This window comes from Cherax quadricarinatus, chromosome 89 (genome assembly GCF_038502225.1).
Source record: "Cherax quadricarinatus isolate ZL_2023a chromosome 89, ASM3850222v1, whole genome shotgun sequence".
NCBI lineage: Eukaryota > Metazoa > Arthropoda > Malacostraca > Decapoda > Parastacidae > Cherax > Cherax quadricarinatus.
The window spans coordinates 8,985,830-9,007,827 of NC_091380.1; the positions used below are offsets into that span (position 1 = coordinate 8,985,830).

A 21,998-nucleotide genomic window follows, 5' to 3' on the forward strand; every position below is an offset into this window, starting at 1 on the left:
TGGTTTATTAAGACACTTCAGCAAACACTAGGCTGCCTTCATTGAAGTGATCTAGGTCCCAGGACCAAAAAATTTTTATAAACAAGTCCTAGTACACATCTTTCTTAAGCACTGCAAGACATGACGCCTCTGTTATAGTTTTTTTTTTTTTCGACAAGTCGGCCGTCTCCCACCGAGGCAGGGTGACCCAAAAAAGAAAAACCCCAAAAAGAAAATACTTTCATCATCATTCAACACTTTCACTACACTCGCACATTATCACTGTTTTTGCAGAGGTGCTCAGAACACAACAGTTTAGAAGTATATACGTATAAAGATACACAACATATCCCTCCAAACTGCCAATATCTGTTATGGTACTTAATGAAAATAAATTTTCTCCATCACACATTTTTGTACACCATTTATTTCAAAACTTCATTAAACACAAGTTCCACAATAATATGAATTAGATAATTTGCTGCAAATGGTGAAAATAATTCCATAGTGTGAATTCAATCACAAGGAATAAAATAAATTAATACATTTTGGATCAAACATAGAAAATACAAGCTACAGAAAAATAAAATTTCAATTGTTTATAAAGTTCGTACAATGGTACACACTAAGTCGGCAAACAGCTTTAGTAACAGCATAGTACGTAAGATTATCAATGTAGAAAATCTTCGAAATAAAATTATAAAACCAATGATCACAAGGATACACTGAAAACACAGTTATCAAGATGTGAAACAACTTACCACAGGTAGCTGAAAATTCTAGCATCTGGAGCAAGCACTCCACTCAAGGGTAAGATCAATGTTGATCCTCCAGTCACTTGCAGTTATACACAAATAACCCGCACACAGAATAGAGGAGCTTACGACGATGTTTCGGTCCGACTTGGACCGAAATGGTCCAAGTCGGACCGAAACGTCGTAAGCTCCTCTCTTCTATATGCGGGTTATTTGTCTATCCTTACAGTCACGGTATTGTGCTTTTTTTTTTTTTTTTTTTTTTTTTTTTTTTTTTTGTTATTTACTTGCAGTTATATACTGATCTAACTGGTGTGTGTTGAAACAATCATTAAACTTTTCCTTACAATTCCTGCTCAACGTTTAAATTTATAAAATTATAATTTCCCTAATAAGATTTGATGCAGTTCGTCTTTTCCACAATAAACATATTTATTACAAGATAACTCTTCCTTGCTTTATGTGGATTCATGTTATGTGAATTTGCTATTACGTCATGTCCTATTTCTAGAAGTAATTCATAATACACAATTTAAGGCTGCGTCACGCACTCGGCACAGTTCCAAAATCATACCGAGGATTTTTTTTATTATGTATAATTGTTTATGACCTGACTGAGCTTAGCACTTATGCCAAGGATCTGGAACACATCTATAACATAAAATGAGGGACACATACCTGGCATACCTATTATACAACAGGCAAGTATAATCATCCTTATAATGGCTTCCTGAACCTATTCCACCATACACTCACTTTGGTCTTATTATACAAGCTACTCTTTTTACACCACGCTATGGACAACATGAACACCGACAGTTCTATTAACATTAAAACATGAATGTTCACTTTCTTACCTAAATGGCCATCACCAAGGAAAGCTAACCCAAAGAAAACAATCATTCAACTGTCATTTTCCCAAAGTTGTGCTGATATTGCAGTTCAGATATTACTAAAACATCTCCACTTCTTCGAGCTAATCAGTTTCCCCTGAATTCCTTCAAAAAAGTCACTTTACCCTCACACTCCAATGGCTTTATAATTATTCAGTCTCCTCTCAAACACACAAATATACCCCTCACCACTCGACCGCACACTGCAGCCACATACAGGCGAGTACCGACCAACACTCGCCCCACCTCCCCCACAAACCCACCCATGCATGGGGCCAAGAGTTGTGACTCAACCCCTGTATCCACAGAAGTTAGTACTCACTCATTCACCAACAAAATATCAGCATGTGGCAATAATAAAAAGATACTTTCAATGAAATAATTTTCTAATGCATTGTTTAATCCAGTAGCAATTTTACCAGTAGAGTACGACATGGAGTACACAAACAGTGGTATGTATAGCACATCAGAGAAGTCAGGTACAGTGGTGTTGGCATGTAATACTTTTTGTATGCATGTGCCAATGCCTTATATGCACCATGTTTCTGTACATCGCACTAGCCATGCAACTCGAGCGTGATGCAGAGGTGGTGTATCGAGATATATACATATATTATATAAGAATTGCACCACTGACAATACCTCCCACATGCTACATGTACCAATGTTTTGTGTACATACCGCCTCTCCTTACTTAACGACAGAGTTCCATTCCTAAGACAGTGTTGGTAAACGAGTACGTACGTTGTTAAGTGAGGAGAGGCTGTATTCTATATAGTACAATACTTTATAAAGATCTCCTGTGAATCAAAACATATTAATATAAGGGTTCTTTACCATAAGGTTTTTTTTTAATACCACATGTCAAAAAACTTGGACATCCTTTTTAATTCTAATTATGAAAATTATAAGTCAATCTACTGGAAATTTTATTTTGGGGCAAAATAACCAAATTTGTCTTCTCAAGACTCAAAACAAAACCTAATTATACCTGAATTATTTTAAACCACACCCTCTTTAACTTCTTCATTCCCAGGATCATCTACTGATGCAGGATCGTTTACGGTACCATCTTCATCTGTACGGTCAATACTAAGCTCTTCCGTTGATAAGGGATCACTCACAGAGCCATCTTCGTTGAGATGGCTCTTGTCGGACGGCGAGACGTCGCTCGCATTAATGTTGCAACCCACATTAAAATAGTCCCCATCCTCAGGGTTGTCCACCTTTAAAACACCTTCCTGGGTCTGCTTGTCAGATATAAACACTCTCTTCATTGTGAGTTTTTTATTCGTCTTGTAAACATATTTGAGCATCCTTAATGGCTTCTTGCAAAATACTGGATCACACTTTTTAACCCTTTTATCTTCCTCTTCAAAGAAGACAGCCGTACCCATTGTGTGTTCATAGTCACCAGAAAACACAAAGTTTTCTACTTGTAAAACAGGATGATCAGAGTCTATGGATAATATTTTGAACTTATCGAAAGAATCTTGTGCAAAAATCTCAGAGTCAATGACTCCATTTAGTTCAACCATGACTAGCGTTTCTTCCTCTTCATATTCACTGTCAGACGCCATATTGGTAAATCTTAGCTACTGAATTAAAAATATGTACAGGATCAAGTTTGTTGAGGTACACACTACTGTTCTAGAGAGACGCACATAATACAGCAACTGCCTACCACAACAACACTGCAGTGAAGCAAGTCTGACGTTCTTATCTAACTGGCCACGTTAAATGCGTCACACATTTTTTTCCATCTCCAAATTTCTTTTTTACATTTCCAATATGGCCAAATTTGGCTCCTCATTGGAGTCAGTGTCCATGGCCTCTTCTTCCCTACCAGTAAATGACTGAAGTTTCTGGTTTATACGTTCAAGTTCTTGAGACTTCACCGAACAATAGTTGAGGTAGACTATTTTCAGACCCATAATAACTGCCAGTTTCTGGCGGAGGTTGTAGCGTGCAGAGTGCTTTTTGTGTTTGATCGCTGTTTTAAACTGAACCTCCAGGTCTTGTACCTATGAAAAAAATAAATCTTAAAATTTGTAGCAATTTTTAGAAATGGTTACATCCTACATGGATGGAATATCAAATATCGAAGAAAGTGTTTATGCATTTCTTTCTGAATTAAAGCCCTTCTTCAGCAGATAAAGGTTTTGCATAAAACTGGAAAAATGTTATGCACATAAAGGGCCCCCAAGATCTGAAATTCATTGCTTGAACCAGCAAAAAGGTCCCCTGTCTGCCAAATTATTTAGGGCTATAATTAAAAATCACATCTCCCAAACTTACCTATACCAACACTATACTAAATCATTCAACCAGTTTCAAACTACGTACTCAAGAAATCCTCCCCCCCCCCCTGCAAAAAAAATTGGAACCACTAAATCAGTAAAATATCAGTAAATGCTTAAAACTGTACTCTTGTAATATTGTAAATTGTGCTAATTTTTTTTTTTTTGGTATCCCTCCACTATAAATCTTCTTAAATTTTTGGCTACCTCTTTTGTAATGATATAAAATAATGAATAATTAAGATTTACCACTCCATAACCAATGTCTAGTTTTAAGTACAGTGGACCCCGACTAACGGTCAGCTCCCAACTCGACCAATTATGTAAGTGTATTTTTGCAAGTGCTTTTGTAGGTGTATTTTTGGGGGTCTGAAACGGACTAATCTAATTCACAATATTCCTTATGGGAACAAATTCGGTCTATAACAGCACCCGAACAGACTTCTGGATTGAAATAATATTGTTAGTCGGGGGTCCACTGTATTGTGCAAGTAATGATTAGTCTGCCTGGAATGTTCAGCTATGTTAGTGGCTTTCTCTGTGCTTAATATTTCATAATAGGTAAATCATACAGTGTAAACTATGCAAAGAAATAAATAGTATTTGAATTTGACTATCAATTAAAAAATTACTCGGACAGTGGTATTGCCGCCATAATAGAATTACACGTAATACAGATCATGATTAACTTTATAGAAGCCATAGCGAAATACAAGCTATTCAAACGAACATTCCACAAAATACACCAATAACGGAATTAGATTAGAGGAAAGGGAAGGAGCGACCCAATCAGCTCCCGCTCTCTAAATCGGGAACCTTTGAATATGGAATGGCCCTTTTACTGTTTAAGGGTCTTTAGAGAAGGAGCAGTCAATTGGAACAACTTTGTATAGGAACAGAATTTAACCCTTAAACTGTCCAAACATAGATCTACATTTTTTTCAACATTTGAATGTAAAAAAAAGTAGATTTTTTTTTTACATTTGAAAATGTGTAAAAAACATTGATCTACTTTTTTTTTGTTATACTATTTGAAAATATATAAAAAAACGTAGATATACTTTTGGAGCACTATGCATGTCAATATAGATCTGTTTGGACAGTTTAAGGGTTAATAAAACTGGTGGACTGGCAACACTAATAAAAGAAATGCTAACTACAGAAATTCAAAATACTGTACTTAAACATTTTTCTGATAGAAAAAAATCTGCAGCTAATGAATATAATCAACCAATAAATAAATGGGAGCAAGAAGAATGACAAATGAGGGACTGCATAGGCAAAGTAATTTTGGCATAAAAAGCAACCATGAAAAGAGACTGAAATTTAGTATTTATTATAAATTTAAAGAAATAGATCAGATAGCTTATGAAAAATAGCAAACATGGGTAAACAAATTTGAGTATTTTTATTACGCATCACCATATATTAATATAAACAGTACAATAAAATTTTTAAAACAGTGCTAAATTTTTTTTTTTTTTGAAGACTGGCCAAGGGACGAACTGACAACTCGACACCAGTAATACAAGACCTAGCATAGGTCGACCATCAGTGGAACTTTTAGGGTGCTGGATTAACGATTTTGCCCGATCACAGATTGGTTAGGTTAGAACAACCCAACAGCTGGTTCATGAAAAATATTTGGCTTGTTCCTTGACCAGATTTGGATTAGTGGTTGTACAGTACAGTATTCAATAGTGACAACTCAACATCAAAAATACAACACTTACAACAGTATTCACAACTACAAGTTGGAGGTTGACATTTCAATAGTCGTAACATAAAACTTTAAAAAGGGGAAAATTAAATATAACTAAAGAGCTCACCTGAGTATACAAGGTACTGATGTGTCTATTGGCAAGGTTGAGCTTAAAGCGAGTCTCCGCTTGTTGTCGCTTTAAGGACTCGAGGTCTTCACTAGCGTCTTCCTTTGACATTGTACACACTGAGGTCCCTGCAAGCAAACACACCAGGGGTTCCATTAAAAGGCAGCTGATGGTGATTTATTGCCCTCTATTAGATCCATAATGTTCTCTATGCAGTTATCACCACTGTGGCCTGATGCTCTTAGAAAATAATTTAACCCCTGCAAAACATCAGAAAATTCAACTGAACTGGAATTACTTGTGCAGGATTTTAATGCTTACGACTAACTCTTAAACCAGCTTCAGCATGATTTCATTTAAAGCTTGTAATTCACTAATATGGATACAAATCATTGAATGCATTAAGCAAGAAACACAAATCTCCACAGTATTCCCCAAAAGTGGATGCTGTTATAAGAACATAAGAAAGAAGGAACACTGCAACAGGCCTACTGACCCCACACAAAGCAGGTCCATGTCCCCCCTCCTGGATTAGACCAATGACCCACCCAGTCTGGTCATCCCCACTTGCCATGGCTTAGCAAGAGCTATTAATAAGACACGTCAGTTTATTGCATTTGATTAGAAGTTTCATGCATGTGGGACCTTATCAGTTAACTAAGTCCATGTTGGGAGAAACATCTTAAAATGCCATAAATCACACTGTCTTCAATAACATACTGTACTGTACTTGTCAGTAATTCTATCATTGATATATTAGGACTGTCAGATTGAGCACTCAAACTTGCTACAGCATTTTGCTAATGCAGTGGTTTTTAACCCTTAAACGGTCCAAACAGATCGACGTTCAAATTCGTAGCTACAAAAGTAGATCTACTTTTTTTTTACGTATTTTCAAATGTAACAAAAAAAAGTAGATAAGTTTTTTTTACACGTAAAACAAATAAGATCTACATTTTTTTTACATACTTTCAGATGTTGAAAAAACGTATATATACATTTGGACCATTTAAGGGTTAATTATACCGATTCAGTTATGCAGACTTCTTACAATAGATTATTAGAATAAAAAAAAAAGAAGCACTAAACCTACAAGAGCCATACAGCCCTGCCATGTAGGGTAGGATGCAGGGGTATTGGGTAGCAAGAGGGATCATTATTAGGTCATGGAGTGCAGTGGGGCAGTGGATAGTGCAGGGGTAGAGGGTAGCAAACGACTGAGGTAGAAAGGGCTGCGAGGATTACTAGAGGCAGTATCATCATGATGATAATGAGTATGTGCAGTATATCAGTTGCTGCCAAAATGTCAACGAGAGTCTGTGTTAACGGAGGGTCCATCAGCAAGAAGGAAAGGTAAAGTAAGGGCAGTAGAGCATGACGATGGAGGTAAATTCTGCGTGCTTGTTGATAAAGTGGACAGCCCAACAGAATGTGGCTAACAAACCGGAACCTGACAATTCTCACAGAGTGGAACAGGCCACCTCTCTATGAGGTACCCGTGAGTAAGACAAGTGTGGCCAATGCAAAGACTGGAGTGAGAGTAGTCTCCCAACCTCGACATTGGTAAGAAGATTGCTAGAAACCTATACTCGGTTTAATAGTGTAGTTTATTATGGAGCAGATCAGACCAACATTGTTGCCAATGGGTGCAATGATGGGTAGCAATTACAGCAAAACAGTGAATGGAACACCTCTATATGAAACTGCGAGGTCATGTACTGCTGAATGCACAGCAGTGTCTGCCTGTTCATTGCCCTGTACGTCAACATGACCAGGGACCCAACAAAAAACTATCTTTGTGCTTGCTAGAGATATGGTATAACCAAAGTTGAATACGAAAAATCAGGGGATGAGGTGTATTCAAATTTTTGTATAGCCTGTAAAGCACTAAGGGAGTCTGAAACGACTACAAATGGTGACAAAGGCACAGGTGAAATATGGATAAGTGCTACAAGAACGGCATACAATTCAGTGGTAAAATGCTAGCCAGGGATAATAAATGCCCTCGCACAACGCTGTCCGGAAACACTGCTGTGAATCCGGCACCGTAAGAAGACTTGGAACCATTGGTGTACACAGCGATGGCATGAGAAGCCACCGTAGGCAGTTGGGCTTTCGTGCATGGCAGTAGAAAAGAACAAACAAACCGTGTATGTACAATGTTTAACAAGTTTACTCAGGTATTCACAAATACAGTTTCATGGATTATAATTATCTTACATAGCAGCACGTGTGTATAGAACCTGGGATAACCCAAAAAAAGTCAGCGATTTATTTCCATTGGGGTCCTTCACAAGACATACCAGCATGTACTAAATCACTCTTATGTGACTAAAAGAAAAAATTAAAAATGCAATCTAAAAGAATGCATTAATAGAGCCACATCAGATGGAAAAAAAAAAATTCTATATAACCAAACCAAACATGAAATTCAAACTAATTCGTATGTGCAGTACTTTACATACTATTCCAAAATACTGCAAATTTAACAGGCACATTTCGAGACTAACTATATTCATATCAAACAGGTATAGTTACATTCATGGCATGTGCACCAAACCCACAGGGAATTTGACCTGTGCTTCCCTTTGGATTGAACCTGAATGCTTCCCATTCCCCCAGGCACTTTAAAAGATACACCATAACATTTAAGGCTGGATCATAATATAATCAAGCTAAGCACTAAGCCTAAAAGCTAGATAAATTACTTACTATTAAACTTTGTGCATACCAATCTTATTTTAATTACTTTTAAATAGCGTATCTTGTTTAAATTTTGCCGTTTATCGAAGTGCTACATTTACTTTAAATGAAAATCAGTGAATAATTAAGAAAAAAAATCAGCCACTATCAGCCACCACAGAAAAAATTCTTTATTAATGCTATACCAAAGAGTAAAAATTTGACTTAACAAAATTAATAGAGTGTACCCAGACTACCTTGCCTTACATTCTGAAAGGATATGAATCCAAAATCCATACAGCCTCTCCTCACTCAGTGACGTACTCGTTTACCGACAACTCAGACTTATGATGGGCTCTCTGACCAGTATTCATACCTAAATAACGTATATTAGAGCTGATTTCACCTATTCTGTTTATTACAATATACAGTAGACTACTGTATAAACATTTAAAAATACGTATACTAAAAATTTTATAAATGGTGAAAAAGTGACATTAAAACAATATCAAAGATGGATGACAAACCCACGACCAATATATTATGCTCCTTGATTAACGACAAATTTGTTTACCGACGTGGTCTTCGGAATGTAACTGTCACTGAGCGAGGAGAGGCTGTATTTGACGAGGGTCAGTAAACAATTTTGCAGTACCTAAAAATAAATTACTAGTAGATTAAACTTAACACCTGTACACAAACACCTGCAATTATTTACTAATACATGTACATTATTATTATAATCAAAAAGAAGCGCTAAGCCACAAGGGCTATACAGCGCTGCAGGGTAGGGAAGGAAGCAAGGGAATTGGATGGCAGAAGGGAGGGGGGATGATCAGCAGGTTACAGAAAACAGCGGGGCAGGGGATAGTACGGGGGTAGAGGGTAGCAAGAGATTCAAGTAGAAAGGGCTGAAAGTATCAGAATTTGTGAAGTAAGTCAGTCGTTGTCAAAAAGTCAATGAGAGAGTCTGGATGAAAGGTGGGTCCATCAGCGAGAAGGGAAGGTAAAGAGAGAGCAGCGGGGCGAAGACGACGACAGAGGTAAATTCTGCGTGCTCGTTGATAAAGTGGGCAGTCCAACAGAATGTGGCTGACTGATAATGGAGCTTGGCAATTCTCACAGAGAGGAGCAAGACGCCTCTCCATGAGATATCCATGAGTAAGACGAGTATGGCCAATGCGAAGACGAGAGAGAGTAGTCTCCCAACCTCGACACTGGTGAGAAGAAGACGGCCAGTAACCTATACTCGGTTTAATAGACTGAAGTTTGTTGCCGAGCATAGTAGACCAACGTTGTTGCCAACGGGTGTGAAGGTGGGAAGATATTACAGCAAAATAGTCCGTACATGGAATACCTCTATAAGAAACTGGTAGGTCATGTACTGCTGACCGCGCAGCAGTGTCTGCCTGTTCATTGCCCTGTACGTCAACATGACCAGGGACCCAACAAAAAACAATATCTTTATGCTTGGTAAAGATGCGGCGTAGCCAAAGTTGGATACGGAGGACTAAGGGGTGAGGTGTATCAAATTTTTGTATAGCCTGTAAAGCACTAAGGGAGTCTGAGACAACCACAAATGATGACACAGGCATAGATGCAATACGGATAAGTGCTGTAAGGATGGCATATAATTCAGCAGTAAAAATACTAGCCGAAGATAGTAAATGCCCTTGTACGACGCTGTCCGGAAACACTGCTGCGAATCCTACGCCGTCAGAAGACTTAGAGCCATCTGTGTACACAGCAATGGCATGAGAATGAGAGTGAAAGTGGTCAAGAAAAAGAGAGCGGGAAGCGACCGTAGACAGTTGGGCTTTCGAGCAAGGGAGGGAGAAAGAACAGACTCGAACAGCTGGAACTTCCCAGGGGGGTAGGGAAAAGTGAGATGCTACATGTACATAGAAAGGTGGTAGTTGAAGAGAAGACAAGAGCGAATGAAGGCGAAGAGAGAAGGGACGGAGTAAGCAGGGGCGGCGAACAAATAAAGAATGTCTACTAATATCAGTGACCATTCTATAAATGGAAGGATTGCGGAGATCATGAGAGCGTACATAGTAGCGCAGGCAATGGGCATCACGGCGATCGGATAAGGATGGAACGTTCACTTCTGCATAGAGGCTTTCGACAGGGGAAGAGCGAAAAGCACCAAGGCATAAACGTAATCCTTGGTGATGAATGGGGTTAAGGCTAGAGAGAGTAGCAGGAGATGCCGCTGAATAGATCTGGTCACCATAATCAAGTTTCGATAAAATAAGGGTGGAATGTAGGTGAAGGAGGGTTCGACGATCAGCTCCCCACGAAAGATGAGCAAGGGTTTTAAGAAGGTTCAGCCGGCTGTGACAAGTTGCCTTCAGAGAGGTAATGTGAGGTTTCCAGGATAACCTACGATCAAAGAGGAGGCCCAGAAACTTGACTGTATCACGTTCAGGGATACGGGAGCCATAGAGGTACAAAGGATGATCGGAGATGACAGAGCGTCTAGTGAAAGTGATTTGGTGGGTTTTAGTGCTGGAAAATTTAAACCCATGCGTGGTGGCCCAATTGGAAACACGGTCGACTGCATGCTGGAGAGAAACTGTAAGGAGGTGACAGTCAGCGCCTGCACAGGCAATAGCGAAGTCATCAACATAGAGTGATGACCAAATATTTGATGGAAGACTAGAGGCCAAATCATTAATAGCAAGGAGAAAAAGTGTTGTGCTCAGAACACATCCCTGGGGGACACCTTCAGCTTGGATAAAGTCCGGGGAGAGCACATTATTAACCCGAACACGGAAATGCCTGTCAGTTAAAAAGTTCTTAAGGAAGGATGGTAAATTGCCTCGAAGGCCTAAGGAGTGGGCTTGGGCTAAAATATTATACCTCCAAGTTGTGTCATATGCCTTCTCAAGGTCAAAAAATATGGCAATAACTGAGTGGTTATTCGCAAAGGCATTACGAACATACGTATCCAAGTGCAGTAAGGGGTCTATGGTAGAACGTCCCTTACGAAAGCCATATTGACGAGTGGAGAGACTGTTGTGTGTCTCTAAATACCACATTAAACGTCTATTTACTAGACGTTCCATTACTTTGCAAACTGCACTGGTAAGAGCAATGGGACGATAGTGGGAGGTTTCATGTCCCGTAGTGCCTGGTTTGCGGAAAGGGAGAACAATGGCGGATTTCCACAGCTGTGGAAGAACTCCTTGTGACCAAATAAGATTGTAAAGGCGTAATAGGACTGCAAGGGCTGACTGATGTAAATGTTGTAGCATACGAATATGAATGTCGTCGGGCCCAGCTGCCGATGATCGACAAGCTGAGAGTGTTGCCTCCAGTTCTTGAAGTGTAAAAGGCACATTATACTGTTCTTCTCTGAGAGAAGAAAAGTCCAAGGGTGCTAACTCTCTGGCAGACTTTGAGGAAAGAAATGAGGGGCATAGATGGAGTCCCTGAGAAATACGGACCAGATGATTGCCGATTTCATTGGCAACATCTAGTGGGTTTGCTATATCAACACCGGCAACCCGCAGAAAAGGAGCCGGGTCAGGAGAATATTTACCACTCAGTTTTCGTACTTTTTTCCAGACTGCACTCATAGAGGAAGCAGAGGTGATGGTGGAGACATAATCTCGCCAGCAAGTGCGTTTAGCGTCACGGATGACACGGCGAGCGATCGCACGCTTCTGTTTAAAATCAAGGAGTCGCTCTGTGGTTCTATTGTACCGGTACCTGCCCCATGCAGCGCGTTTCAAACGTACTGCACGAGCACAAGCAGGAGACCACCAAGGCACGCATTTCTGAGAATGCCTGCCCGAAGTTTGGGGTATAGAATGAGAAGCTGCGGTGAAAACAGAGGACGAGAAGAGGTGTAAAAGCTCATCGATGGAGGACGAAGAAGGAACCTCTTTAAAAACAGTCAGGTGTGAGTAAAGGTTCCAATTTGCCCGATTAAATTGCCAGCGTGGGGTGCGAAGAGGTGGCGAATATGAAGGGGAAGTAAGAATGATTGGGAAATGATCACTGTCATGCAAGTCCGGGAGAACAGACCAAGTGAAGTCTAATGCGGCGGAGGAAGAGCAAACTGAGAGATCGATGCAAGAGAGAGTATGAGTCCGAGGATCAAAATGGGTGTGAGTACCTGTATTTAAAACATGGAGGGGGTGGGTGGCAAGAAAAGCCTCTAACTGAATTCCACGGGAATCACAGTGAGACCCCCCCCAGAGGAAATGGTGGGCATTAAAATCACCAAGTAACAGAATCGGTGGCGGTAATGACGAAACAAGGAAGGCAAAATCCGGAATGGATAATGCCCGAGAAGGAGAGAGATATAAAGAACAGAGCGTATACCACCTATGTAAGTGGATACGGGCTGCTGTGTAATGCAGCGAAGTATGAACAAATAGCTGATGGTACGGAATATCAGTGCGGAGAAGAAGGGCACTTTCATTAAAGGTCCCATCAGGAAAAGGATCTGAAGAATACAATAAATTATAGCCTGAGATGTGAGAAATAACAGCAGAGTGTAATTTTGGTTCCTGTAAGCAAACACCAACAGGGGCAAACTGGGAGAGTAACATCTGAAGCTCACCCCGATTACCCCTGAGGCCGCGTATATTCCACTGTAAAAAGGCCATGATTGGCAATGATAAAGATACTTGAAATCCGCAGGTAAGGGTTCCTACGGACTAGAAGGGTTAGAAAAGTCCACATGCGGAGGCAGTGGAAAATGTTCAAGCAGCGAAGGAACGGTGCGCTGTGAAGAAAGGAGTTGCGCAGATGGAGCAGAGGAGAGAGAAAGAGCGGAAGGTGGATCAGTGTCCATTGATGGTTTGGTCTCTGCAATATATTCAGAGATTGCTTCAAGTGTTTCGGAATTCAGAGATGTCGTATGGGAGACAATATTGGGAATGGTAGGGGGAGGATGAGTAAAGATTGGAACTGTATTGGACTGTACCAAGGTAGGGGGGGGCGAAAGGGTGGAGGGAACTGGAGAAGCGTGGCAGGGGACAGAAGAGACAGGAACCTGGGAGGTGGCAGAAGAGGAAGAAACTTGGGAGGGAACAGGGGAGGAAGGTACATTACGAGGAGGAGGGTGAACCTCTGCATTTGTAACTGAGCCAGTGAGAGGGGAAGAACTAGGGACAGACAGGGAGGGTAAAATGAGGAGGTGGAAGATGGGTAGGAGGTGTTACCGGACCTTTTTTTGACTTTTGAGAAGTAGAGGGACGATTGGGAAGAGGTGTCGTACGAGGTCTCGTCGATACTGAGGCTTGTAAGAGAGAACTCGAAGAAGCGAGATTAGACCGAGGCGTTGAAGTAGGGACGTCTGAGCCGAGGACAGCAAAAGGATTAGATACAGGAGTGATTATGGGAGAGGTAACCACAGAGGTGGGTGTAGAAGATGGGATACCAGAAGTGGGGGGACGTTTTGAAACACGGGAATAAGAAACACGTGGGAGTCTCCCTTGGAGGCGGAGATGAGAAACTGCCATGGCATAAGGGAGACCTTCTGTCTCTTTGAGGTAACGGATTTCCCACTCGTTTAAATAGACCTGACAACGGCGAGAGTACGAAGGGTGAGCCTCATGACAGTTAAGGCAAGAGGGAGATCGATTGCAAGACGTATTAGAATGGTCATCGGCACCACAGACTGGGCATTCGGCGATAGATCTGCAATATTTCGCTGGATGGCCAAATCGCCAGCAATTTCTACACTGTTGTGGTGTAGGGATCACCTTTCGAACTTGTAACCGATGTCCTGCTATATAAACTGAGGATGGGAGTTCTCGGCTGTCAAAAGTTAAACGAGCCACATTGCTAGGGTATCGTCTCCGCCCACGGGCAGGAAGAACGTAAGTGTCTACCTTGAGGATTGGGAGATCTTGGAGTTCCAGCTGTTCTAGAATGTCGGTGCCACATGTCTGGAAATTTTGTTGAACTATGGTATGGGGCAGAATGACGGTACCACTACAAGAATTGAGGGAATGATGTTTTTCAAGGGTGACAGGAACAGTATCTATATGGGAAAGATGAGAGAGCTCACGAGCCTGGGTAGCATTCTGTACAGTAATGATGCGCGTACCGCTCTTAAGAGCATGAAAAGAAATATCTTTACCAACATGGCGTAGGAGTGCCTTGCCAATACTATGGTCAGAAAGATAGGCAGTAGAGGAAGTTGGTCGTAAAGTGAAGAATTTAGTCCACTGTTCAGTCTGAAACTGAGCGTGGAAAGGTAGTGAAGGACGTGTCGATCGTTTCTGAGAAGAACGAGAAGGTGAAGGTGGAGAAGTATCATCAGCAGGTAATTGTCGTTGACGTTTAGGCGTGGGACCAGAGTTGGTCCGACGTGGAACGGGTCGGCGATTTGAAAATTGCCGCACCGTAGAGGGAGAGACCGGAAGCATAGTCAGAGGAGAGCGAAGGTCTGATAAATCGAAGGAGTCAGTCGAGGCCTCAGTACCTGAAGCGGGTGAGGAAACAGCACCGGCAATAGGTACAGAGGTATGAGGAATGTCTGAAGAGTGGTCCAAAGACGAGGCGGGGTCAGAACGGGGTGCGGTATCAAGAAGGGGCCCGGGGGTACCAGGTTCATGGACTAGGGCTGCCATGGTTAGGTTACTTCTTTCTTTTTGTTTTTAAGAAAAAAAAAGAAAGAAGAAAAGAAAAAAAGAAAAAAAAGAAAAAAAAAGGGGGGACCGGGGAGGGATAGGTCCTAGGAGGAATGAAAGGGCCAGAAATCTCCCTCCGCGCCCAAGAGGACCTCAGCACCGCAAGTAGCGCAGATGCAGCATGGAACCCGTGCCATACCCTACCCATCATGCTAGTAAACTAACAATCCGGGATAGCAACCTCACATCTGCCGAGCTACCTCGGTGGACAAAAGAGAGGGCGGCCGGATATCCGCCACAAAGCATACCTCCTTCGGCCACCACCCCCGGAATCCGAAAGGTGGCTTCCAGAGATACACTCGTCGCCTGAAAGACACCCAAAGCTACTCCGGGATACCGGAGAGGGATCGGGACATCCCCAGGCGATCCAGATTCCACGGCAAACTACGCCACCGCTAAGAACCTCAACGGAATGGGATGGACCCCGGTATCCTTTCTCCTACCCAGGAACTAGCGCGCCTGTGGGAGAAATCCCAAAGGACAAAAAGAGGAAGGGCAAAAGGGAGGAGTGGGGAGGAGGAGGAGGAAAGGAAAAAGGGGAGGATGGGGAGGATGGGATAGGGGAGGGGAGATTGGGGGGTAATTAGGTTCGGTCTGAGGAAGAAGACCGATAGGTCTAATTCCTCAGACCAAGAGCCTCTTCACCACGCCAAGGAGCCCCCCTTGAAGAGGTAATACATGTACAAAGATATTCTAGGTTAAGTCATCATAACATGATACTTTACTAAGTATATAGTTTGATATAAAATATTAAAAGCAACAGTACAAGACTGCTATACAAAACATTTCGACAATTATAGTATAAACTGAAAAATATTAAGAGTACTCGGGTCAGATATTTTGACCATTATTTATTTTTTTATTTATTTATTTATTTATTTATTTATTTATTAATTTGAACATACATACAGAGGTACAAAAAAAAAAAAAAAAAAAAAAAAAAAAAAAAAAAAAAAAAAAAAAAAAAATTACAGGTAAGAGCAGCATGAAAAAGCCACATATATGCATAGCATTACGGGCTGGCTTAAAATTAACTTAAGATTAACTAAGCAATGATGTAATCAGTGATAAAACATTGTAAACAGATAACTATAAAGCACAAATGAGTATTACAAAGACAGGTCATATGGTTGCATGCATTGTTGTACATTCAGTAGAATGGAATATTCTGTTAGGAAGTGTATTTAAAAATTAACAAAGTTAGATTGGGTCTTAGGTTTAAAATTTATGTGATATAATTGTGAGAAACATTTAAGATAAACAATTTATAAGGTTCAGTTATTCATTATTTATTTAGTTGTGGGCGAGTAAGTGATCTTTGAGAAGAGACTTGAATTTATAAACAGACAGTGTTTCTTTTATATTCACAGGTAATGAATTCCAGATTTTAGGGCCTTTTATGTGCATCGAGTTTTTGCATAGCGTGAGATGGACACGAGGAACATCAAAGTGTGATCTGTGCCTTGTGTTATGGTCATGTGTTCTGTTGAGGTTGGTAAGATGTTTGAGGGGAGGGTTAATATCAGAGTTAAGTGTTCTATGTATGTAATAGGTGCAGTAATAAGTATGGATGTTTTGTATGGTGAGTAGGTTTAGTGTTTTGAATATTGGTGGAGTGTGCTGTCTGTAGTGAGAATTTATCATCATTCTGACTGCAGCCTTTTCTTGGGTAATTAGTGGTCTGAGATGATTTATTGTTGTTGAGCCCCATGCACAAATTCCATAGGTGAGATAGGGGTAAATAAGAGAGTGATAAAGGGCCAGGAGGGCTGACTGTGGAACATAGTACCGTATCTTCGATAGTATGCCTACGGTCTTGGAAATTTTCTTAGAAATTTGTTGTACATGTGTTTGAAATTTGAGTCTGTTATCAAGGTGGATTCCTAAGAATTTTCCCTCTGTTAGCTTTGTGATAGGTGATCCGTTTATCTTTATGTTAAGAGGGACGTCTGTAGCTCTGTTACCAAACTGAATGAAGTAAGTTTTGTCAATGTTGAGAATAAGCTTGTTAATCATCATCCAGGTAGATATTTTCTGTAATTCGGTATTTACAGTATTGGCTAGCGTGACTGGGCTCGGGTAAGAGAAGACGTATGTAGTGTCATCTGCAAATAGTGTGGGTATGAGTAGTTGCGATGCATTTGGTAGGTCATTTATGTATATGAGAAAGAGAAGAGGGCCAAGGACACTTCCCTGTGGGACACCAACTGTAATTGGTTGTGCGGAAGAGTTTGCCCCATTTGTGTACACACATTGGCTTCTGTTGCTGAGGTAAGACTTTAGGTAGTTAAGGGAGTGCCCTCTTATACCATAGTGTGATAATTTTATGTGGAGCAAGTCGTGGTCAACTGTATCAAAAACTTTACACAAGTCAATGAAGATCCCCAGTGGGACTTCTTTTTTCACTATTGCAGTGTATATATGTTCTAGCATGTGTATAATAGCATCATTAGTATTTTTATTAGGCCTGAATCCAAATTGGTAGGGGTCGAGTATGTTTTGGGAGATGAGGTAGGAATAGATTCGTTAATGAATTAATTTTTCGAAGATTTTTGAGAGAGGGTGTAAGTTGGATATTGGCCTATAGTTATTCAACTCTGTTTGGTCTCCTCCTTTATGGATCGGGGTGACCCTTGCTATTTTGAGAACTGTAGGGAAGGTGGAGGATTCAATGGATTTGTTAAAGTGTGTTGCAATGATTGGTGATAGCACTTGTGACACTTTTTTGTATATAAAGGGTGGTAAGGTATTTAAGTCTCCTGCCTTGTTTTTTAGTGTGTTAATAAGGGAGACTTCGTATGGGTTAGTCGGAGCCAGGAACAGTGTGTTCGGGTAGTTGCCAGTGAGGTAGTCATTTGGTGGGGTACCCGAGCTTGGAATTTTATTGGCAAGGTTTTGTCCTATAGTGGAGAAGAAATCATTGAGTCTGTTTGCTGTTTCTGTTGGTGGGAGTTGGGGTTCATCTGATTTTGCTAATTTTATTTCGCTATTTCGTGATATCTATTTTGTTCCTAGAATTTCTGATAGGGTTTTCCAGGTCTTTTTTATATCACCTCGTAAGTTGGATAATCTTTTCTCATAATACAATTTTTTTGCCCTTCTTATCAAGCTGGTTAGGACTGACGAGTAACGTTTTGTTTGGTCTCTGGTTATGTGACCCATTCTGTACCGTTTTTCCATATAGGTGCAAAATGTAATCTAACCTAATGATAGTAACCCATCCAAACTTAACGTAACTTAACTCAACTTCTACCATCAGTACTGTTAAATACTTGTCAACACTTGGAAAGTACCAAGACTAATAAAGTACAGTAGGACCCCCGTATCTGCGGGGGATGTGTTCCAAGGACCTGCTGCAGATATCGAAACTGAGGATAGTAGCAAAACAATATATACAAGTCTTATACATAAATATTATAAAATTTAATTCGTAAATTATGCACATTAAGCGGAGAATTATCACCATTTTCACTGATGGGAAGCAATTAACGGCTTCTCTCAGGCTTTGAAGAACTGCCATTTTCTCTACTTTCTCCACTTCGAGGAAATTATTAAACAAAATTAAGAGCTATTTTCAGGCCACGGTAAACTGGAGTTTACCTGGAGAGAGTTCCGGGGGTCAACGCCCCCGCGGCCCGGTCTGTGACCAGGCCTCCTGGTGGATCAGAGCCTGATCAACCAGGCTGTTGCTGCTGGCTGCACGCAAACCAACGTACGAGCCACAGTCCGGCTGATCAGGAACTGAGGTAAACTGGGGTATTACTGTAAATATAATAATGGCATATGACACCACAAGCAAGACACGTGCAACAAATGGTGACAAATATGAGACAGCAGCAGTATTATCTGGAAAGGTAAAGATGTTATCAGTCTATCAACCCCTAAGAAATAGTTCGAGGGGGTCAGTCCCTCAGTCTGGTGATGTTAAATTGCCAACACCAAAAATAAAAATTTCCAAATGAAATATACTCTATGGTATATATATACTGTACGTAATGAACAGAGTATATTAATGTAAGATCTCTAGTAATTGTACACTTTAGCCAATCTTAAAATTTAAAAAATAATGATAAATGATGAACGTACAGTGAAAAAACTGATATACAATGAACACTGTTCACCACCCAGGGATCCTAACCCCATATATACCACCCCTGTTCACCCAGAGATTCTACCCAATATATACCACCCACTGTTCACCACCCAGACATCCTACTCCATATATACCAACCACTGTTCACCCAGGGATCCTACCCCATATATACCACCCACTGTTCACCACCCAGGGATCCTACCCCATACATACCACCCACTGTTCACCCAGAGATCCTACCCCATATATACCACCCACTGTTCACCACCCAGATATCCTACCCCATACATACCACCCACTGTTCACCACCCAGAGATCCTACCCCATATATACCACCCATTGTTCACCACCCAGGGATCCTACCCCATACATACCACCCACTGTTCACCCAGAGATCCTACCCCATATATACCACCCACTGTTCACCACCCAGAGATCCTACCCCATACATACCACCCACTGTTCACCCAGAGATCCTACCCCATATATACCACCCAAAGTTCACCAACCAGGGATCCTACCCCATATATACCACCCACTGTTCACCACCCAGAGATCCTACCCCATATATACCACCCAGAGATCCTACCCCATATATACCAATCACTGTTCACCACCCAGATATCCTACCCCATACATACCACCCACTGTTCACCCAGAGATCCTACCCCATATATACCACCCACTGTTCACCACCCAGAGATCCTACCCCATATATACCACCCAGAGATCCTACCCCATATATACCAATCACTGTTCACCACCCAGATATCCTACCCCATACATACCACCCACTGTTCACCCAGAGATCCTACCCCATATATACCACCCACTGTTCACCACCCAGAGATCCTACCCCATACATACCACCCACTGTTCACCCAGAGATCCTACCCCATATATACCACCCAAAGTTCACCACCCAGAGATCCTACCCCATATATACCACCCAGAGATCCTACCCCATATATACCACCCAGAGATCCTACCCCATATATACCACCCACTGTTCACCCAGGGATCCTACCCCATATATACCACCCAGAGATCCTACCCCATATATACCACCCACTGTTCACCCAGGGATCCTACCCCATATATACCACCCAATGTTCACCACCCAGAGATCCTACCCCATATATACCACCCAATGTTCACCACCCAGAGATCCTACCCCATATATACCACCCACTGTTCACCACCCAGAGATCCTACCCCATATATACCACCCACTGTTCACCACCCAGAGATCCTACCCCATATATACCACCCAGAGATCCTACCCCATATATACCACCCAGAGATCCTACCCCATATATACCACCCAGAGATCCTACCCCATATATACCACCCAGAGATCCTACCCCATATATACCACCCAGAGATCCTACCCCATATATACCACCCAGAGATCCTACCCCATATATACCACCCACTGTTCACCCATTACAACCATAATGAACAACATTCCCCACCAACATGAACACCATAATGAACAAAACCCACCACTCGGGATGTTCAACCCAGCACAATATTCACCACAGTTCACTCACCACAAAAGAGCCACCTTACGATATAACTTTCCAAATTTTATAAGAGAGTTGTAACTAAAAAGATAGATCATGGTGGAACATAACAACTCGTGATAGATAGTGTCACCATCTATCAGTGACAGACTGAACACAGATAGACAGAACACCTGCTGGAGGGGATACTACTCTAGTTGAACAAGTTGTAAATTTATTCATATATACATAAATACAGTTACATAGATGATCATATATACTAGTATATATGTGTAGTGAACCTGGAATAACCTAAAATAGTCAGATAACGTGACTTATTTAGCCTAGACTAAGAGAACATCCGCTGAAATGGCCACTAGTTCTAGTGCAGGATTATTAGCGCTAAACCCGGAGGATTATACAGCGCCTGGGGGGCGGGATGTGGAAGACATTCAGGCTTAATTCGGGGACTTGGAGCACAGATCCAATTCCCTAAATCAAGAGTCCCTCACCAACATCAAGGAACCTTCTTTGAGGGGTCTAGTGTAGGAAGAAAGCTTGCTTAGATTTTGTTGGGATTTTTAATCTGGAGTGTTAGCCACCCAGGATAACCCAGGGTAGGGAGTGTTAGCCACCCAGGATAACCCAGGGTAGGGAGTGTTAGCCACCCAGGATAACCCAGGGTAGGGAGTGTTAGCCACCCAGGATAACCCAGGGTAGGGAGTGTTAGCCACCCAGGATAATCCAGGGTAGGGAGTGTTAGCCACCCAGGATAACCCAGGGTAGGGAGTGTTAGCCTCCCAGGATAACCCAGGGTAGGGAGTGTTAGCCACCCAGGATAACCCAGGGTAGGGAGTGTTAGCCACCCAGGATAACCCAGGGTAGGGAGTGTTAGCCACCCAGGATAACCCAGGGTAGGGAGTGTTAGCCACCCAGGATAACCCAGGGTAGAGAGTGTTAGCCACCCAGGATAACCCAGGGTAGGGAGTGTTAGCCACCCAGGATAACCCAGGGTAGGGAGTGTTAGCCACCCAGGATAACCCAGGGTAGGGAGTGTTAGCCACCCAGGATAACCCAGGGTAGGGAGTGTTAGCCACCCAGGATAACCCAGGGTAGGGAGTGTTAGCCACCCAGGATAACCCAGGGTAGGGAGTGTTAGCCACCCAGGATAACCCAGGGTAGGGAGTGTTAGCCACCCAGGATAACCCAGGGTAGGGAGTGTTAGCCACCCAGGGTAACCCAGGGTAGGGAGTGTTAGCCACCCAGGATAACCCAGGGTAGGGAGTGTTAGCCACCCAGGATAACC

The 21,998-nt window shown here is 41.8% G+C and overlaps 2 protein-coding genes across 7 annotated transcripts in view; both read right to left on the bottom strand.

Annotated features, from left to right (window-relative positions):
- Window positions 1-386: 386 nt before the first annotated feature.
- LOC128697256 (general transcription factor 3C polypeptide 6) lies at window positions 387-3,207 on the bottom strand. The gene has a single exon (XM_053788884.2). It carries the CDS (start codon window positions 3,205-3,207, stop codon window positions 2,629-2,631), a length of 579 nt encoding a protein of 192 aa, XP_053644859.1. The 3' UTR covers window positions 387-2,628.
- LOC128697257 (uncharacterized) overlaps window positions 387-21,998 on the bottom strand; it is an 89,178-nt gene continuing 67,566 nt past the window's right edge. The window contains exons 1-3 of one of the 6 annotated variants that reach the window (XM_053788885.2): window positions 8,696-8,750; window positions 5,757-5,884; window positions 387-3,651 (exon numbers count right to left, since the gene is read on the bottom strand). In XM_053788885.2, the coding sequence (XP_053644860.1) occupies window positions 3,406-3,651; window positions 5,757-5,884; window positions 8,696-8,735 (414 nt within the window). In that variant the 5' untranslated portion in view covers window positions 8,736-8,750 and the 3' untranslated portion in view covers window positions 387-3,405. Of the gene's footprint in view, window positions 3,652-5,756; window positions 5,885-8,695; window positions 8,751-9,012; window positions 9,100-20,693; window positions 20,874-21,998 lie in introns of those variants that run through there. The other 5 variants (XM_070104163.1, XM_070104162.1, XM_070104164.1 and 2 more) reach the window with 5 other exon arrangements.